Source organism: Pecten maximus, chromosome 7 (genome assembly GCF_902652985.1).
Source record: "Pecten maximus chromosome 7, xPecMax1.1, whole genome shotgun sequence".
In the NCBI taxonomy this organism is placed as follows: Eukaryota; Metazoa; Mollusca; class Bivalvia; order Pectinida; family Pectinidae; genus Pecten; species Pecten maximus.
This window is the reverse complement of record NC_047021.1, coordinates 3,631,286-3,653,347: the sequence shown is the minus strand read 5'-3', so window position 1 is coordinate 3,653,347 and position 22,062 is coordinate 3,631,286. Positions and strand designations below refer to the sequence as shown.

At 35.1% G+C, this 22,062-nt stretch overlaps 1 protein-coding gene across 1 annotated transcript in view; it reads left to right on the top strand.

Moving 5' to 3' along the window:
• The window catches only part of LOC117331366, a 56,572-nt gene extending 34,966 nt beyond the window's left edge, over positions 1-21,606 (top strand). Inside the window, exons 11-32 of the mRNA XM_033890054.1 lie at positions 482-634; positions 1,005-1,155; positions 1,675-1,962; positions 2,536-2,744; positions 4,241-4,469; positions 5,721-6,134; positions 6,655-6,879; positions 7,020-7,095; positions 7,338-7,510; positions 7,731-7,883; positions 8,216-8,338; positions 8,925-9,047; positions 11,193-11,399; positions 11,635-11,965; positions 16,127-16,305; positions 16,879-17,013; positions 17,273-17,389; positions 18,283-19,842; positions 20,084-20,211; positions 20,400-20,455; positions 20,712-20,950; positions 21,096-21,606. Of these exons, the coding sequence (XP_033745945.1) occupies positions 482-634; positions 1,005-1,155; positions 1,675-1,962; positions 2,536-2,744; positions 4,241-4,469; positions 5,721-6,134; positions 6,655-6,879; positions 7,020-7,095; positions 7,338-7,510; positions 7,731-7,883; positions 8,216-8,338; positions 8,925-9,047; positions 11,193-11,399; positions 11,635-11,965; positions 16,127-16,305; positions 16,879-17,013; positions 17,273-17,389; positions 18,283-19,842; positions 20,084-20,211; positions 20,400-20,455; positions 20,712-20,742 (5,061 nt within the window). The 3' untranslated portion in view covers positions 20,743-20,950; positions 21,096-21,606. The remainder of the gene's footprint in view (positions 1-481; positions 635-1,004; positions 1,156-1,674; positions 1,963-2,535; positions 2,745-4,240; positions 4,470-5,720; positions 6,135-6,654; positions 6,880-7,019; positions 7,096-7,337; positions 7,511-7,730; positions 7,884-8,215; positions 8,339-8,924; positions 9,048-11,192; positions 11,400-11,634; positions 11,966-16,126; positions 16,306-16,878; positions 17,014-17,272; positions 17,390-18,282; positions 19,843-20,083; positions 20,212-20,399; positions 20,456-20,711; positions 20,951-21,095) is intronic.
• Positions 21,607-22,062: the final 456 nt, after the last annotated feature.

Below are 22,062 nucleotides of genomic sequence, written 5' to 3'. Positions count from 1 at the left end.
CCCTGGTTTAGGGTAACGTAAACACATAACACTGAACTCATTGGTTAATTGTCTGTCCTGCTATATGTGGACAATTTTCGTTTTGTTCAGTGCTGTTTTATAATGATATTATCATCAGATATAGTAGACGACAGTAAAACATAGAAAGCTGTTTTATAATGATATTATCGTCAGATATAGTTGACGACAGAAAAACATAGAAAACTGTTTTATAATGATAGTATCGTCAGATATAGTTGACGACAGAAAAACATAGAAAACTGTTTTATAATGATAGTTTTGTCAGATATAGTTGACGACAGAAAAACATAGAAAACTGTTTTATAATGATATTATCATCAGATATAGTAGACGACAGTAAAACCTAGAAAGCAATGACAAGGACTTTTCTACGTTAAATCAAATGTCACTGGGGTATGGTCTCCAAACCCTGCCGCTCCACGGTACCCGTTGTATATATTGTAGTTCTTTGTCTATGAAGGTTGACTTGATCATCCCGGTCGTGTTACAAGGACTACGAATACAGGGATGGCAGGAAGGCAACACTAGAAAACTCACCAAACGATTCATCGTCAAGTACGGCACCGATCTAAACGAGCTGATGACCTACACTGATCCTCCCGGCATCACCAAGGTTATATACACAACACGTGTGATCATTGTCGTCGGAAAGAAAATAAAAATGAAACTAACATAAAACAGCTAAATCATCGTATAAATCTAAAATATATCGAAATCGTCATCTTATGATTACACATGTATTTTTGAAAATTGAAAAGATAAATAGCCTGGCAATTTGGCTGTTTTTGTATTCGTTTATTTACAGGCCTTGTTTCAAGTGTATAGCTGATGTTAATCGCATGTATTCATTTGATATTACGGATTACTTTATTCACTGAAACTAAAATGGAAACTCACGTATTAAAAACCGTACTGTGTCTGGTATCAAACTTTAGTTAAGCTTTTCCTCTGAATGTAAACGGGTTTAAAACTTTATTTACCAGGTCTTTGAAACGTTTGACCACTACGAGAGTACGGCAATTCAGGATTTTATCTTCATCCACGAAATTATGACCCGGTTTATCCATATAGATATACTGGGGACAAAGGATGACGCTTGTCTGAAGCTAGAAGTGATCGGATCTCCTAAACGAGGTATGTTCTGACGATGTTTACAATGCTTTTTCAAGGGTAGAGAGGACATTGATGATTAAAAGGTTTAAAAACTGCTTCCGGCAAACAGTAATATATATTCTATTTGCATACAATTAACTAAAATGAAATGTAAGTAAGTAATCACAAGGTGTGTTTTTGTATTACATGTCATATCCAAATACTCGAGGGTTGTTTTAAAATGTACTGAGTTTGTACAGGTGTGTATGCTAAATGGTACTTAAATGTGGTGATATTGTACAGGTGTGTATGCTAAATGGTACTTAAATGTGGTGATATTGTACAGGTGTGTATGCTAAATGGTACTTAAATGTGGTGATATTTTACAGGTGTGTATGCTAAATGGTACTTAAATGTGGTGATATTGTACAGGTGTGTATGCTAAATGGTACTTAAATGTGGTGATATTGTACAGGTGTGTATGCTAAATGGTACTTAAATGTGGTGATATTTTACAGGTGTTTGTGCTAAATGGTGCTTAAATGTACTGATATTTTTCAGGTGTGCGTGCAATACGGTGCGACAACGGAAGTAGAGATTTCGGTTTTGAGGAACTGAAGTATCACTCGTACTGGGCAGTACATCCGCCAGAGAATGGAATAGCAAACACATCTATAGATGAATGTCGTCAGTTAATGGTGGACAGGAATTGTAATAGCTACAGTTACGACGCATATAACCAGTTCTGTATCACACACGTCGGCCATCGCTACTACAGACAGTTCTCGTCCTCCTGGGTCAGGGACAGCACCCATAACAACTTCGCCGGTAACCGTCTTTGTTTCCAAGGTAGGAGACAATCCTCATCAGGTTATAACATGGTAACCGTCTTTGTTTCCAAGGTAGGAGACAATCCTCATCAGGTTATAACATGGTAACCGTCTTTGTTTCCAAGGTAGGAGGTATTCCTCATCAGATTATAACATACAACAACCGAGAATACCGACCAGTTACACTATGTCTGAACATTTAGCCATGAACACCTTGCTGGCTTATTAAATGCAATTTACACAAACAACTTATCTTTGGGGTCAAAATACCAGTACCTCACATATTACCGTTTAAAGTATAATTTAGCTGGATTTCAATATATATTTTTACATTATTAGCTAGAATGTTTGGCTCGATGGTGTGGTATGTTTTGTAAAAGGACTTTGATCAAACGTTATTATACAGAGATATCATACTATTTTCCATCAGGGATACCACTGTGACCTTGTGGTGGGATATTTTGGTTCTGTATGCCATAACCTTGTTTAAGAGATACACATGCTATAGGTAATAATGCATGCTATACTTTACGAGTCAATATTTCCTTACTGTGTTTATTTAGTCATGTTTTAAATGCCTTTCGTCCTACAGACATAACGGCCATGACAGAATGTGGCGGAGATATACATCTGAAGGCCGGAGAGGGTGGACAGCGTCTCCGCTCCCCTTCGTTTCCACTGAGCTATGGTCAACACATTCACTGCACGTGGACTATTCAGGCATCCCCTGGGAAGTTCATCAAGTTGGATACTTTAGCTATTACACTCGGGAGTAAAGTAAAGTGGAATGATATTCTGAAGGTAATACTGATGAAGTATGATATAAGTAAATACTCACATGACGGGGCGATCATAGTGACTGTACAGTCTTTGTCACTCAACTAAAGTAACACATTGCTTTGGCTTAAATGCTAGAGCTGAGGCTCGCTTCCTGTTGAAAATGTGTTTCTTTAGTCCTTCCACACTATAATATGTTATAGTCCTTTCACACTATAATATGTTACAGTCCTTTAACACTATATTATGTTGTAGTCCTTTCACACTATAATACGTTATAGTCCTTTCACACTATATTATGTTACAGTCCTTTAACACTATATTATGTTGTAGTCCTTTAACACTATATTATGTTACAGTCCTTTAACACTATATTATGTTACAGTCCTTTAACACTAATATATGTTACAGTCCTTCCACGCTATAATACGTTATAGTCCTTTCACACTATATTATGTTACAGTCCTTTCACACTATATTATGTTACAGTCCTTTAACACTATATTATGTTACAGTCCTTTAACACTATATTATGTTACAGTCCTTTAACACTATATTATGTTACAGTCCTTTAACACTATAATATGTTACAGTCCTTCCACGCTATAATACGTTATAGTCCTTTCACACTATATTATGTTACAGTCCTTTAACACTATAATATGTTATAGTCCTTTAACACTATATTATGTTACAGTCCTTTAACACTATAATATGTTGTAGTCCTTTCACACTATATTATGTTACAGTCCTTTAACACTATATTATGTTATAGTCCTTTCACACTATAAAACGTTATAGTCCTTTCACACTATAATATGTTACAGTCCTTCCACGCTATAATACGTTATAGTCCTTTCACACTATAATACGTTATAGTCCTTTCACACTATAATACGTTATAGTCCTTTCACACTATATTATGTTACAGTCCTTTAACACTATATTATGTTACAGTCCTTTAACACTATATTATGTTGTAGTCCTTCCACACTATAATACGTTATAGTCCTTTCACACTTTATTATGTTCTTGTCCTTCCACACTATAATACGTTATAGTCCTTTCACACTATATTATGTTCTTGTCCTTCCACACTATATTACGTTATAGTCCTTTCACACTGAAATACGTTATAGTCCTTTCACCCTATAATACGTTATAGTCCTTTCACACTATAATACGTTATAGTCCTTTCACCCTATAATACGTTATAGTCCTTTCACACTATAATACGTTATAGTCCTTTCACACTATAATACGTTATAGTCCTTTCACACTATAATACGTTATAGTCCTTTCACACTATAATACCTTTTGTGTACTAAAGAGTTTATCAATCAAGCGTGTAATAAGACTTAACTTTAATATTATGACTGATGTTTCATACAACTAACATAAATTTGTAAATATGTGGTTAAATTATCATTCTCACAATATGAATGCACTTGCTACTCAAATCAAGTTGAGTTCAAAGGTATCCTTTTAATATTGGTTACGCTATGCTATAATTCTTACAGGCTGGTGACACTACAGAGAACGTCATTGTATGTAGCGATGAGGTTAAAATATACCGGACACCAGATTCACATGTCAGCATATCTCATGGCACTAAGATTGATACCGTCGAGCAGTTTCAGAAGTCTATCATCATATCCTCCTCCTCAACCTTACATGTCGAACTTCATTCCTGCTTTTTATATTCCAAGTCGCCAATGCGCAATTTTGAGTTTGCTGTGGAAGAAAGTGGTGAGGCAATAATTTAATGTAATGTTTCGAATCAGAAAACTAAGTTGAATGGTTAAGTTGAATGATTTGATGAGGAACTCATTTTCTATTTCATGCTATTCTTCATGCTATTTTTTTTAAAGATTGCAGATAACATACATTGTTGCATAGAACGTATCGGCTCAAAATCAAGTCTACATTAAACATTCTAAGTCAAACGTCAAACGAGGGATTGATATTTTATCTGAATTTGATAGAGTTGAATAGTGGTACTGTCATGTAGTTGACAATGTTTGATAACGAATCTAAGAAACAACATTGCTTTGGTTGGCTAACAGACACTGACAACATACCTCAGTAATGTGACCTTGATTAAGTGTATAACCTACTATTTATATCCCCATGTTAATGTAGCCTTGTTTTGAGTTGTAATGCTATGCTATATTTATTTTATTTTTTTACTTCATTTTTTATTAGTTCACCTGACCGAAGTTTATTCAAATGAATGACCTTGAATGTAATTTAATTCAAGGTCACTGGAGTTAAAAAGGCTTACATCTTAAATTCTTCTCAATAACCAAGAGATGCAGAGATATGATATTGGGTTTGTATCATGCTGGGGTGCAATTTGTTCAAGTGAATGACGTTGACCTATATTCAAGGTCACTTAAGGCAAATATACCAAAATCCTTCTTCTCTATAACCAAGAGGCCCATATACTTGATATAAGGTCTGTTTTTCAAATTAATGACATTGCCCTACATTCAAGGTTACATTGGTCAAATAGGCTTAAATCATCAAACGACGTCTTCCCAATAACCAAGAGACCCAGGGAGGTGATATTGGCTCTGTAACATGCCTTGATGATGGACTTACCAGTTTGTTCAAATGAATAACATTTACCTCCATTAAAAGTCACAGGGACCAAATAATTTGTTCAACTGATTAAAATTTATCCACAGTCAAGGTCACAGGGGGCAAATATGTGAAAATCTGTAAACGCTGATTCCTTGTTAGCCTAGAGACTCCCGAGACCTGATATTGGGTCAATAGTATGCCGGAAGAAGGAAGGCTTACACAATTTACTTACGTGAATACACCTAGCTAGCCAACTTTGATAATTTGATAAAGTGGTGATCAGCACCAGTTAGTATATGCATATAATCTGACCTAGATCAGCTTCAAAGTGGTTCTAGAATCAGGTGAGCGATTCAGGCCCATTGAGCCTTTTGTTTGATCTATGCTAATCACATGTATTTCCTTCTTCTGAAGACGTGCCTGGATGTGGAATAGAGTCAGGACATTGCATAACTACATGTACTCTGCCGTCAGCTTACATCGGCACTCCCGGATTTCCGGCCGACATATCCATGGCGGACACCTGTAGTTGGACCATCCAGGGAAATTTTGGTAATTTCGTCCGTTTACACGTTCTAAACCTGGACATGTATGACAGCAATAGAGCCTGTGTAAAGACGTTCCTAGCTGTATACGATGTGGCACTGAATGGAGAGCTATCACTCATATCTAAGATGTGCTCGGCAGACCGGGAATACAATACACTGGTATCAAGCTGGCATACCATGCAGATCGAGTTTCGAGCGGGCGACGGTAGTGGCAGTGGCTTCTTAGGAAAATATGAACTGGTTGATTCCACTCAGACAACAATTAAAATCACAGAAGATGGTAAATGTTTTTTATATCACTTTTGTTATTTGATAAAAATATATAAAATTAAGCTATTCGTATAATGATATGGGTGGACAATAATTTCGATATTAGTTACATCATTCAAAATCCTGTAATAAATGGTTATAAACGAAAAGAAATAAGATAATGTTGGATAGGAAAAGAAATAAGATGTGTTTTCTTTTATTTATCGTGTACATCTAAATGTATGCCATTGTTTGTTACTTAGTTAGAGGCATAGGCGACGTTTCATGTATTTCTTATTTAAAAAAAAAAACAAAAAAACAAAAAACAAAAATAAAACGGGAGAAGGTTAATGGATGATGAATACTATGATATTCCAGATTTCTTAATGATGGAAGATTTGCTTATTTTGATAATACATTTTGATGTCAGTATTTGAGGTGATGAAAAACCGACGAACGACACAGTTATTGGACACTACATAAGCCATTCAGACAGTGTTTTTGTAAGGATACACTGGGAACATAAACCGTTGTATTAAACCCTATTTCAGGTTGTTTGCCAGGATGGACAAGGCTGGAAGCAAGCTGTTATAACCTGTTTACCGAGACTAGCAATGATACCAACAGTCATGGTATATCGTGGGTAGAGAGTCGGGACCGTTGTACAGACAGGGGAGGACATCTCGTCAGTATAGGATCCGTAGAGGAAATGACCTTCATTCACTACTTGATGACAAAAGTCTGGGGTGGTGTGGATAAAGACGAGGCTTATATAGGTATGCTATTTATAGTTTTTCTTATTATAAACAAATAACACGTGCTCACATACGTTTGTAACTGTGAAATGTAATATTCTATTTTTCCATTAAAAATTTAACCCTAGAATGATAGTTCGCTCTCTCTTTTTCCTCGACAGGTCTTCAAAAAACCTTTAGTGGTGGTGATGCAGAGTATGAATGGCTTGATGGAACACCGTTGACATATACAGCATGGTATGTCATGCAGGCAATACAAATTAATACAGGAAGTTTGATTGGTTTGTTTAAAAGAGTTATGTGATTTACCAAACATTAAGATAAATTGATTGGTTTGTTTGAATGAGTTCTGGTCTTTACCAACTACTAAGACGAATTGATAGGTTTCTTTGAATGATTTTTAGGCTTTACCAACTTTTTATGTATTCACAATCCTGATACCAAGCTATCATTAAAATCATCTTGTGTGTGTTATTTAGGTTTAAAGATTCTAGAACATCAACGTCACAACCGGACGGTCTTTGGAACGAGAGGTGTACCGCCATTCGACTGTTTAGCATCCATTCTCTGGACAACTGGCACGATATTGCCTGTGCTTACGATCGCATTCCTAGCTACATTTGTGAAATGAGTTCAGCTACAAATATCAACGGTAATATCATAGTTAAACATATAGAGTAAACAAGTATACAATATTAATTTGGATTGATGATTATAAATCTACTTTTCTTAATTGTAAAACGTGTGTTTATTGCCCAAGCATCCCTCATAGATTGTTGTTCAACTATATATTTCTAATGTCATTTTTGTAGAAATGACAACTATTTTACTTAATGTTTGATAATTTTAGATGTAATAAACATATTTTACAGATGGTGAAGTTCAGCGTATATTACCGACAATTGTCTCCAGTAAAACGACAACCAACTCTGTGTTTCTCTGCGATAACGGGGAGGCGATTTCACGCCAGTTTCTATGTGATGACAAAGCGGATTGCAGAGACAGCAGTGATGAAAACGACTGCGGTACGTTTTAATACATTTGGTACTTTATTAATGGTAAAATCTCAATTTCTAGGGACGACAAGGTATTGTATAACATACGCGTAAGGTATAATATAAATCGGTAGTTAGATTATAGTATTATGGATTAAAAAGTAACATGTATGCTATTCTAATGATCTGATATCGATAATATTTAGAATAGGCAGCACAGGGGTAAGCTGTTCATATTTTGATGTTCTCCATTTATGGAATTTGTAACTCTAGGCTAAATGTGATGATATGTTTCGTGTTGTTGATTGAAGGAATGACCAAATCATGTCCTAAAGTAGTTTTGTTGTTGTATACAATTAAAGGTGTGAACAACTCTACATGTGCGCCACACCAATTTCGGTGTAGTGATGGAAAGTGTATCTCCCTGAGTCTGTTCTGTGATTTTATCCCTCACTGCCAGGACAATTCTGACGAGACAACGTGTGGTAAGTATTAACGTATTGATATAACATGTATAAGGTATTAAACCATCGTAGAAATATAATAAAGTATAAGTTAGGTTGGTGTAGCTATACAGAGGATATCTAACAGTACCTTATTATTTTTGAAGATACTGTTTGATATTTTGTTGATTACATTTTATAGCAAAATATACCGAGGTAGCTCAATCTCTCCCAGAGGTCACTGCGGTCCCATCTCAGGGGCTCACAAATGTACGCCAAGTCGTGACATTATGTTTTCTATCTTGCTTTATGACGTCATATAATATGACGGGGAGCTATATGCAAATCTTAATTTCCCCATTGTCGTTTGTAAGCAGTTTTCTGATTGGCCAAATTAGAAAAAGTGATATTTTTCCCTTTTATAGAATGAAGAATTTTCGATATTTCTTTGGTAACAATGAAATAAAGAAAATATCTCAATCATAACCACATGCACGTAACCAGAAGGAATATGTTATTGTTTGGATGTTAGCGAAATAAGTAAAATGCTAAAGTATCACTATATGAGTTTTAAAGATATCGATTTTTACAATTTTTAATTAACTGTTTGTGAATATCTTTGTATCAGTACACCCTGAGTGTCGACCAAACGAGTTTCGCTGTAAAAACGGCCAGTGTATAGCGGAGAGTATGGTGTGTGACCTGAAGGAGGACTGCCCGGACGGATCAGACGAGGACAGTGATCAGTGTGGTAACACAAAGTTTGATTTGTATTTGTATGTGGGTTCGAGATTTGTCAGGGGATAAAGAAACCATTCGAAATTAGAAAGTAAAAGTTGCATTTCACCTGTATTAGCGTTAATCAAGATGTATTAATTAGTGTCATACTATGTTTATAAGTCTAATAAATCAAACAAAGGTCAACTAACGAATGCCAGCTATACACAACGACAATATCGGGGGGAAATGCAAAAACTAAGGAAGAGCTATTTTGAAAGTATATTAGGGAACAACCAACCAATTAAAAAAAATATATTTTTGAAACAGCCCCTGTGTATAGAACGTTGAGCCAAGGATAAAATGTCTGGCAGCCACTGATTGGCCAGTATGTTATGAAGTGAGAAAATAGATATATAGCCTGATAGGTAACTATCAATAAGAAATGTTGATATAAATTTCTTAAGTCCGATTGTTTTTTTCCCAAAAGTTCACGTAATAATAGTAAACAGGTAAACATTTAAGATTTTTGAGAATTTTTACTGCGAAATTCACCTATTTTCAAAATGGCTACCCTGGAAAAAATTTGAGCTGAAGGACCCAACTTTTTTTTTTGATTAGGTGTTATATCAGACCCTAAACTTTTGTTATAAACCATAATCGTCATATTCAATTCAAGAATTTGAATGAAATAATCCAAAACGTTAACACTAAGGTCTATGGGAAAACAATTGGTTGGTTGTCTCTATATTAACAGATTACACCACACACTCCTATAAACAGATAACAGCACGTACTCTTATCAACAAAAAACACAACGTAATCTTATAAACGGATGTCACATATCTTAATTATGTAAGTCATCGTAATACCATTTGTGTCCAATCAATCACGATTTGTACGTCATCACACAATTGATACGCCATCGTAATACCATCAGTAATTCATGTTAACACCATGTATAAGTCATCGTAACACCATCTGTAAGTCATCGTAACACCATCTGTAAGTCATCGTAACACCATCTGTAAGTCATGTTAACACCATGTATAAGTCATCGTAACATAATCTGTAAGTCATCGTAACACCATCTGTAAGTCATTGTAACACCATCTGTAAGTCATTGTAACACCATCTGTAAGTCGTTGTAATACCATCTGTAAGTCATCTTAACACCATCAGTAAGTCATATTAACACCATCAGTAAGTCATATTAACAATTAAAAAACATTTTTTTTAGCAATCCCAAATACACAGCAATGATAAATTATCCAGACATCTACCCAGACGGTAACAGGACCATTCCCACCGATAAAGTACAATACAGACAGGCTATATTAATAAGCAGAATAATATACACTAGGTTATCAAACGTTTACATAATGAAACTAAAGCACTTAGTTTTATTACATACGTTATCATCATCGTTGCTCCTGGGCTTACTTCACATTTGCTCTCTTTACCCCTGGAATATGTCATGGCAAAATAAAAGGTTCGGTTAACGTCACTTTGTTGATAAAAAGGCCATTTTGATCATATGATGTACCTCAAACGAAATGACTGACTTTGAACTTAAATGTCACTATGCTTAGCGGTTGATGGGGTTTTCCCTGAAATCAATTAAATAGCCAGTTGTGAGCCTTCAGTTTTGGCATGACATATACCAGGGATACAGAGAGCGAACGTAAACGTAATCCCTAGAATATCGAGAATGACCCGTCCTTAAATGACCACATTGTGTTGATTTGACGTAAAGAAATAAAACAATCGACCAAAAGTACAATACAGGGGCTGACCATGACTCACTTGCCCAATTAGGGAGGATACTATGTAATCACTAAATAAGAGTGATTAAAGTTGGCGTTACATGTAGTGTAGATCGGTATGGGACAAAGAGGAATGTGTGATTTTATTTATTGATATGTGTAATCTTTCTCGTGTTTATTAATATTTCAGTAATAAGGACATCGCTCTATCTGATGTAATTCTAAGGATCCCAAAAGTTTAGCAAATATCATGTTTCTATTGAACAAGCTTGATTTAAAAAATATAATTAAAACAAATTATATTTGTTTCTTTGTACAAGAGTGTTGACAGTAGATTTTGGAAAACAAAATGGATATCCTTGCATCATTTATTAACCGATGAAAATAATAAAATGTAAAATCTTATGTTTCAGATACTTGTCGGGCTGAAAATTTCTTGTGTTATGACCAGACATGTATTCGTGGGAGTCGTCAATGTGATGGAAATATCGATTGTGGTGGACGATTTTCAGAGGATGAGAACCAGCTATGTACAACAGAGCAATATTCATCGTGTACAGATCTGTTGAGCCTAGGGATAGCGAACAACGGGGAATACTTAATCACTCTAGGCACAGATAGTAAGAACCTCAGAACTATTGTACTAAATGCATTTTTTTTTCTATTTTTCTCATTTGTAATTTCAATTTGAAGGCTTAGTGCTGAATTTCAAGTTTTATTAACTTTTATTAGTTTAAAAAAAAAAAAAAAAATTTTTGGCTCTGTTTAAATATAACTAGGGGAATGAATACATAATATCACCCGCATTTCTATAACTATATATGAAAAACACGTGTCTGTGGTTTGAAATTTCAGCGACAATCAAAGTCGAGTGTACTTTTTCGACATTAAACGACAAGACATCCGTGAAGACAATCATCCACCATGATCACGAAGAATGGCTTGTTGAAAGGGTCAACAATATTGACGACGTCATCAAATACAAAGTTCCGATGCCTTATATTGACATTTTAAAACGTCGGTACAACTGCTCCCAAAGAATTACTGCTAAATGTCACATGACCTCCTTAGTGACATATAAGTGGCAGGGAGGTAATGGTGTTTGGCACGACTCGAACACTGAAGGAACAAACAACGGCACATGCTCCTGTCCAATGTTCCATAGATGTGACACAAATTTAGACAAGTCAGTGTATTAATTCAACTCTTTTCCATTCTCAAATACACTGTTGTTAAATTGAAATCAGCATAGCTAAAATCTATTCTGACTCTGAATTTTCCGAAATCCTGTTTAAATCATCAAAGATAGAATATTTCCTTTTCTAACGAGAACTTTATATCAAAACCTGTGTATTTCGCCATATTGTACTTGCCTCACCTTATCTTATAAAAGAATTACATCTCGTGATAAGGTCATGACATGAAATATGATATCATCATAAAACATTCTACGAATATTCAAACTTCAACAATGGACCCCAGTGGAAATAAACCTGTGGGCTTTCTGAGTAATCTTTGTTTTGAGGAAAAACTTTTTTATTTCTATTTAATAGGAATATTTATCTTATTTAAACGATCAATTATGCTCAAACTTTTATTGAGCACCTTTTATGTTGTTTACCAAATTAAATTGAATAATAAATTGATTATCCCGTATTGTCAGGTTGTACAAGTTCCCAATATCTTGTCAAACCAACCAAAGTTATGAAGTATAAATCCCTAACGTTACTGGAGTGATATTGAAGAAAAAGAAATAGAATATGTAATTCCTAATGGATTTTGCATGAGATTATCAAACGTTTCCCCTTTTTCATGCTATCCTTTATCAAGTGAAATCAAATAATTCGTGACGAGTATCACATAATTGATATGAATTGGAAATGGATATATTCTGTTTATCACATGACTAACATATTTGTACAAACATTCTTGAACACATCCCTTTATCAGACCGGTATGATACATGTGCCAGAAAGAAAACGGAAGCTTACAATAAGAGGTTTACGTATACGGATACGTATAACATACCTATTTGGATGGGAGCAAGCATTATTTATAAAATATTATGAATTTTCTGTTATCGTTTAGGAAAATTGTATATCTAGAATTAAACAAATACAACTGTGATTTGTATTGTTCATTGTGAACATTTTGGCGTGTCTTCATATTACAGTGTGTCGATGCCTACACCATCTTGGTCTAAATCGCACGATCATTACGGGGTTATTATATGCACATTTGCAAGCTTAAATATCAAAATGTAGAAAGGGAACTGTACACTGGTCATTAGTGCGGTTGATCGAATTGACTGGGCCGTACCAACTTTCATTAAAATTCATTGAAGCATGGCCGAAAACGTCTTCGCTAGCCAAGGCTTCTGATTACGTTTCGGTTCGTGGAGTGAAACGTAATCAGGGGCATTGGCTAGCAAAGATGGGCCGAGAAAAGTGCGGAAACGGAAGGAGGATGGACTGACAAACGGAGAGGAAATATATAGTCCATCGGTGAGGGACTAAAAACAAAAAACAAAAAAAAAAACCCAACAAACTGAATAAGTGAATTTATAACAAGATATATGTATCACTTTCAATGGCTAATATGTCATTTCGTTTATTGGTTTCCTCAGCAATACGATAAGACGATGTTCCTTTGTTCTGCCGCCCGTAGGTGATGTAAAGGTATCGTTATTTCGCTGCGAAAAGACGATGATCATAGCTCTGTCGCCCCGTGAGGCGAAATACGATCATTTTCGTTACCCCATTAATACCCCGGCACATACCGTCCACCAAACCAATTTGAATAATTGCAAATAAATTTTCAATGGTTTGTGAAAATATATTCAATAATTTGTGAAAATATGTTCAATAATTTAAAAAAAATATGTTCAATAATTTGTAAATATATTTGATAAATTGTAAACATCGGATATACATCAGGAATTAATGACCCCATCGTAAACCCAGGTATACGTTTAGCCGTGTAATGACCGTGCGTTTTAAGTGAAGAATGCAGATAGGCGTCGAGAGATTGTATCGATTCAGTCACTCCATTTTCTTTTATAATCACTCATATAAATCACGGTAGTATTTGTTTACTTTAAGATGTACTGTTTTAGACGTTAAAATACAAAACGCATTATGTTACAGGTGTGGGTATATATAATCCAATGCCACTTTGTTGTTCATGGTAGTTTTATTATCCATTAATAAAACCCTACAATTACAAGAAATACTAATCATACACACATACATACTAAACTACAGACATGATAATCAAGGGACATAACTCTTACATGTAACATATTTGAACCGATAACAAAGAGATGGCACAATTTCTGTTATAAATACGTTAACAGAACCAAATACTAATACATTTATGTTTTTAGAATACACATATCGATAACTAGAATATATCAAACTAGTTATTCACTATTTAGACACAATAGATATACAAATATCAAATTAGGAAATTATCCCTACCTTTATCACTTACATTACTATTAATATATATAAAACATTGGTAATTTTCCTACAGACAAATTCACCATGTACATAATGTACTATACAATTAAAACAACCAGAACTACAACTCACCCCACATATCATGCGGAGGTTTCCGAAACATTATTCATTACCACCAACCAGATTCACAAGTAATCACCAGCTGTAATCAATGAATAATCTGGTCTAATATATATACAAATAAAAAGGTCATATACAAAATATATTGTATTATGATATCTATCAATTCCAATTAAACATACATGAAGCACATAACTTCTGACAAAGTACCAGATATGCTTTCTACACAGATCTTTTCAAAATACTTATTAAAACACAATATTATATGTTGTTTTATAATACAACATTAATATATACTTAGTTACAAAATAGTATCAAATGAAAGTAAAAACTCACCAGATCTTCAATATAATTTAGGCTCTGACTTCTACAGATTGTTTTCAGCTAGAGCGCCAGAAGAGAAGTGATTTGAAATACTAAGAGGATTAAAAACATGCAATACAGGTAAAAACTGTCCAATGAAATTGTCCATGTCAGGTCACATGTCATACATACTCACATTCCTTTCATTCCTATTAAGGTTTCTCACACCAAACAAATACCAACAGTACATTAAAGATGCACACTCCATGAAATATAACATACAATGATTTTACATAAAATATAACCCTGTGACAATTATATGTTATGAATAATGATTGCTCTCCTCCAAATGCGTATGGGTATATGTAAACTTCTCACTGTAAATACCTACTAGCTCCATAGGGATGGCACGCTATAACGCGATCTATTGTAAAACTGCCACGACACCAATAACAGGATAGTTAGGATAAGTATGATTATTGATAATAAGTTTTTGATGAGTTAGATGTCTATATCCTTAGATGAATGGTACGTAGTGGATTATAATGATGAACTAGATATTCATATCCTCATAGATGTAACTGTACTACAGGTGTTGATAAAGGTACATAGTGGATTATAATGATGAACTAGATATTCATATCCTCATAGATGTAACTGTACTACAGGTGTTGATAAAGGTACATAGTGGATTATAATGATGAACTAGATATTCATATCCTCATATATGTAACTGTACTACAGGTGTTGATAAAGGTACATAGTGGATTATAATGATGAACTAGATATTCATATCCTCATAGATGTAACTGTACTACAGGTGTTGATAAAGGTACATAGTGGATTATAATGATGAACTAGATATTCATATCCTCATAGATGTAACTGTACTATAGGTGTTGATAAAGGTACATAGTGGATTATAATGATGAACTAGATATTCATATCCTCATAGGTGTAACTGCACCACGGGTGTTGATGAATGGTACATAGTGGATTATAATGATGAACTAGATATTCATATCCTCATATATGTAACTGTACTACAGGTGTTGATGAAATGTACATAGTGGATTATAATGATGAACTAGATATTCATGTCCTCATAGATGTAACTGTACCTTGGGTTTTGATGAATGGTACGTGGTGGATATTAATGATGAACTTGGTTTGGTTTGGTTTATTTTGTTTAACGTCATATTAACAGCTAAGGTCATTTAAGGACGGCCTCCCGTGCGTGCGACATGCATGATTATGGTGAGTGCGTATGTGTGTTTTGGGGGGCTGCTAGATATTCATATCCTCATATATGTAACTGCACCACGGGTGTTGATGAATGGTACGTAGTGGATTATAATGATGAACTAGATATTCATATCCTCATAGATGTAACGGCACCACGAGTTTTGATGAATGGGACATAGTGGATTATAATGATGAACTCGATATTCATATCCTCATAGATGTAACTGCACAACGGGTTTTGATGAATGGTACGTGGTGGATATTAATGATGAGTTTGAGGACACTGGAGATATAGCGGTACAGGATGATCTACCGATCACTGGTCTGTATGCAGGATTGTCTGGAGGACAATACAGCTATCTGGCATTCAAAGTGGATCCATTAGTCTGCGAAAACGGTAAATATGATCATTTTTATCTACAAATTGTTTAATTTGTAATCAGGGAGATATTGGTAATAAATTAATGAGTTGATAAACCCTGAAGTATGAGTTACAACTGTTCATTCTGAATTGTTTTAATCATAAAGTAAAAAAAAAAAAAAAAAAATAGAACTAATAAAATAAAAAATAAAAACAGTCCTCATAATTGTTTTCTTACGTATAATGTTTTGAATAACATCGACATTTTATAAAGAGCTCGCGTGGTGCGATTCTAATCTGACGTCATTATTATTTGTAATTCACGGAGAATAAAGTGCTTCATACATTGCATGTTGGCTCGTTAGGGCAAACCATCAAATCCTGCATTTGATATTTGCCCTAACGAGCCACCATATGTTCATCATATTTATTTCTTTAAATGATATATTTATTCTTATAAGGTTTTAACATGTTATTTTTGCTAAAATATATGACTATTGTTTTAGGCACTATTTCAGATGACGTCAGTAAATCTGATGTTTTTACGTAAGTTCATTTTCAGATAACGTCATTGAATCCGTGACGTTTTATGTAAATTACTGTTTCCAGATGACGTCACTGAATCTGCGAGGTTTCTATGCAGAAGCAGTATATCGGTGAATAAATCGGAATATTGCCTGATGGACTATGATGAATATGGTGAAATGAAAGGATGCAGAGATCTATCACATTTGGATCACTGCTGTAAGCAACTTATCACTTCCCTTTCGTTATCATATTGTCTCGACACGTTTCTTAACTGTAAGGTAACGCCTTTCATATAATTGTATCAACACAATCACATATACGTAACAACAACGCGTCGGTAGACAACGAAGAAATGTTGACATTAGACAATGTAGGGAATATGTTGGATACACAAATGAAAAAATGGCTGTTATGTGGTTAACTGTAGACGTCTGTTTAAGCTTCTCAGTTTATTGAAGTTTTGTTTTATTTGTAGCGGATTTTGTCTGTCCTCAAGACTTTGCTAAATGCAGAAACAGCTATTGTATCCATGTCAGGTTTCTATGCGACGGCCGAAAACATTGTCCGAACGGAGAGGACGAAGAAATGTGTGGTAAGTGAATAGAACATCATGAGTGACACGATACTAATAATCATTAAGTGTGCTGATCGTATATATGTCTTTCCTTTCATTTCTTTGCGTTAAAGTTAAAATGATGACGTAAGGGGAGAAGGGAGGCAACTCCCTTTACCATATTAACTGTACTGTTGATAATGTGGATTGTGTGAGTGTAAGACATTGATAAGGTCAATAGTACTAAAATAGTATTTTTGTAGAATTTCATATGTGACTGTATAAAACAGAAATGTACAAAGATAGGGATATAAATCGTTCGATTAGGGTAAAGTTCTGCTAACACACATTATAAGTTACTGCACTATGCGCACGATCATTCATTTTCTTTACAATCACAACTTTGCCTTATTGGATGTACGGAGGTTATCTCTTTACGATATTGTATTAATGTACAAATATATGTGGGCCTGCATACTGACTGGAGGAATATCATTAGATAGATTAAAGTATCAACCTCCAATTGTTAATTGAAGAGCATGCATATAATAGCTTTATCATTAGAAGTTAAAAACACTTGATGTTATGTGAGTCAATGAAAGACATGACAAAAACGATGACTGTATATCTTTGAACAGCACAATTAATCATTTGGTCCCGTTTACAGCAAAATCACCAGAGAATACTGACACCGCATTTCTAACTCAAAATCAAAGAAATTTGAATTTTCATTATATCCTTGAAAAATATAAGAACAAGACTAGTTGTTCCGTAAGTTCAAGCATCTTCTACCTGATCGACGAAACCCACCATACAAATCTATGTTAAGCCCGGGTTATGCTCAAACTGAGATATTGAATATGGATTTCCTGATTTGTTACTTCATCAATGTATAACATTTACTGAGAATTTAGTTGTGTGTGTATTTGCAGATAGAACCTGTGTCGGCCTCTTCCGGTGCCACAACAGTGACATTTGCCTTGGTCAAGTCGAGGTGTGTGACGGGATACCTCAATGTCCAGAGGGCGACGATGAGGCCTTGTGTGATGTTCACTGTCCACCTGGCTGTACCTGTCATGAGCTGACTGCTGAATGTACCAATATAAATACTACGCCGAACAATACATTTGAAGTGTTTTCAAATGTTCGGAAACTGTCATTCAACGCATCCGATTTCTCATTGGGAATTCCAAAATTGAAAACTTTTGCATTAGCGGAGTTAAATTTTTCGCGTAATTCTATCAAATACCTAACTCGGGAAAATTTCGAAAACCTTAGTAATATATACACTTTAGATCTGAGCTACAATGATCTGACAAGTATTTTTGAAGAAACTTTTCACAGTCTTAGGAATCTCCGAACACTTCATCTACATGGCAATACTGAATTAGTTTCTATTTATCCAAATGCCTTCCTTGGATTGTCACTTTTGCCTTCACTGACTGTCCAAAATACGATGATCTCGAAGATAGCTAGTAGAACCTTCGTCGGTTTAAATCAGATTAAAGTTCTTAATTTGACCAAAAACAGGATCACACAAGTGGAAAATGATGCATTCGCATCACTAACTAATTTGTCTGTTCTTGATCTACGTGGTAACACTATCCGGGAGTTTTCCAACGGCATTTTCAATGGACTAAGTAATTTGAAAGAGTTATACACCGACGCATATATGTTCTGTTGTGTGAAGCCAAGCTCGGTCACAGACAAAAACTGCCATCCATATCAGGATGAGTTTTCATCTTGTGCCGACCTGATGCGTGAAGACCATCTGAGGTCGTTTATGTGGATCATTGGTTGTCTTTCGTTGGTTGGTAACGCCGGAGTCATTATCTATAAAACTATATATGATCGTAGGAGCATGAGGAAAGGTCACGGAATTTTTATTTTGAATCTTGGCTGTGCGGACTTTTTTATGGGTGTTTATATGTTAATAATAGCTATCGCAGACACCATGTTTCGGGGAAGGTATATATGGAATGACATTTACTGGCGTAACAGCATTATATGTAAAATGGCTGGTGTCCTGGCAACCGTGTCCAGTGAGGCTTCCGTCTTGTTTTTGTTGCTGATAACTTTAGATCGCTTCGTGTCTGTGAAGTTCGTATTTGGACAGATCCAGTTCACTAAACGGAAAGCAATGCTAACCTGTATGGGGGTGTGGCTGATAGCGTTGTCAATTGCAGTGTTGCCGTTACTCCCTATCAACTATTTCAAAGGCCAGTTCTATTCGAGATCCGCTGTTTGTTTAGGCTTACCACTCACACGCGAATGGCCTGCCGGATGGGAATATGGAACCGCCATTTTCATTTTGGTGAACTTCATCATATTTATATGTATAGCCATTGGACAGATTCTGATCTACCGGGAAGTGTCAGGAACCCACGAACTGATTAAATCACAACGGCGTTCGCAGGACGCTGCCATAGCAAGGAGTCTGTTTCTTGTCGTTTTCTCAGATTTCCTGTGTTGGTTTCCTCTAGGAATAATGGGTTAGTATCACAAAGCATAATATTGGGCTATGACATTATTCTTATATCACCAAGAACGAAATTCAGAGAAGCCATATACTTTTTTATAGGATTAACATAAATGCGTTGTTGCTTTAAATAAGTCGGTGTTATAATTTCTGAATTTCAATACATCTATATAATTCGACATCCTTTTAAATGATTTTAACATCGTGAGAGAAAAGAATAAGATCTCTGATTAGTATTATCTTTTCCTGTACAGGTATCATGGCGTTATCTGGACACCACATCCCGCCCGAGGTATATGCTTGGGCGGCTGTGTTTATTTTGCCAATCAACTCAGCACTAAACCCGATTCTTTACACATTCTCTGCCATCATACGACAGAAGGTGCGTCCATTTTTTGTAAATTTGTAAATAATGTCAGCTAATTACATATACTTACATAAGATTATTATTGTAAGTTGCCGTTTTAAATCCTGACTAATATGTATTTTATTCTTAATATTTTAATTTCATTTATTTTGTATGAGCTCACAGACGTTTACTATTTATTGTTATATTTTAAACTTTTTCAGAAAGGAAAGTCTCAACCGTGCGAGCACCAAAACCACCCTGTCTCGACTCTCAACATGTGCGTTTTCTTGTCAACCAAAGATATGTGATAATTTATATGTATGAACATCTTCAAATATTTCGTGTATCGACAAATTATTTGAGGAGAATAGCATTTAAACGAAAACGTTAATTATCAAAGCGAAAACAGTACGTTGCTTATATCTAACATTGCCAAATACTGCTTATTTATCAAACATACGATTTATTTAAAACCATGTGAAATAAATGATTCCATCCCGTAAGTAATATAAAAAAATATCTTAATTTAACAGCAAATTCGACACCGGAGACAAAATGGAATGATATTTGCAGCAGTGATCGGTTTATTATCGGCGCATATTTACCCTGTCACGTGACCCTAAAAGACTTCATGAAAGGGGACAAACCAGACGTGAGACGGATATACAAGATTGTGTCTGACCTAGCGGAACACCTCGAGTTTCTTCATAAGCGTAAAACACTCCATGGATCTGTGTCAGACCAAACGGTCATACTAGTTAAGGATAGGAACGTAAGAAAATGATTTGCATATTTAAGAAAACATCACTAAGATTCACTTCTTGTACCTGATATAAGTACGGTATTTTAACAATGATATTATATGGTGTATGTATTGTTTCCCCCCATATTTCACATCTGTATATTGTATTTTGTAGAAGAGAGTGAGGGCTTACTTCAGATTAGACCCAAGTGTAGTGGACGAAGAGGCACAATTCGGATACCCAGACATAGAGGCAATGGGGAGAATCGTCAGCAGGCTTTTACGATGGAATCAGAAGACATATGGGTCTCGCCGTGAAACCCAAAAGCTCTAATCAAAAAGCGACACGCTGCATTTTTTCATTGTTGACTAACTCTGTGGAAATCATACTATATGGTAAAATGGACAAGCTCTTTATTTGTTGTGTTTTCCCCTATAACACACAACGTTCACTGCGCGAATGGTCTCTTCAGACAGAGTGAAACTTAAAGAAAAGTGTATGTTTTGTTAGTGTCAATACCATCACCGAGATACAGATCTTACACAGCGAGAGGCACACAAAGTGACGTCAGATAATTATAACATAACAGTACCCAGAACTTGACATTCATTGTATAACCAGATATCTTTTCTTAGTGTTGTAAACTCCATTAATGCAAGTTAATAAAGGCTGTTTTTATGTCACAGTTGTGTGAAATTGTAAATATAAATGTTGTTTTGTAATTGTTTAATTGATTTGGTAATCATAATGACTTTTTTGGTCACCGAAAGAACCCGTAGGAAAACCATAATTGCGCAATTATGTTACAAAATAGTCACCGTGACTGCCATGTCAAAGTTTTAAGACGCCGAAAAAATGTATCATGATTACGCAATCATGGTTCTCCTGAACAACACCTACGTTATACGTACATTATATTCTAACTTATCTGAAATGATCCTGAGATAGTCCTGACCAAGTGTTGTTATTATTCAGGTCTGACTAAAATCAAAGATGACCGCCATCTTAAAGAACACATTTTAAACTTCTTCTCAAGTTCCAGTGGTACTTTAGAACTGGAAATTGATAGGTATATTAAGGAAGGGTAGCCATCAAAGTGTTGTTATTTTTAGGCCTCGAAAAAGCTTTGATATGGCAGCCA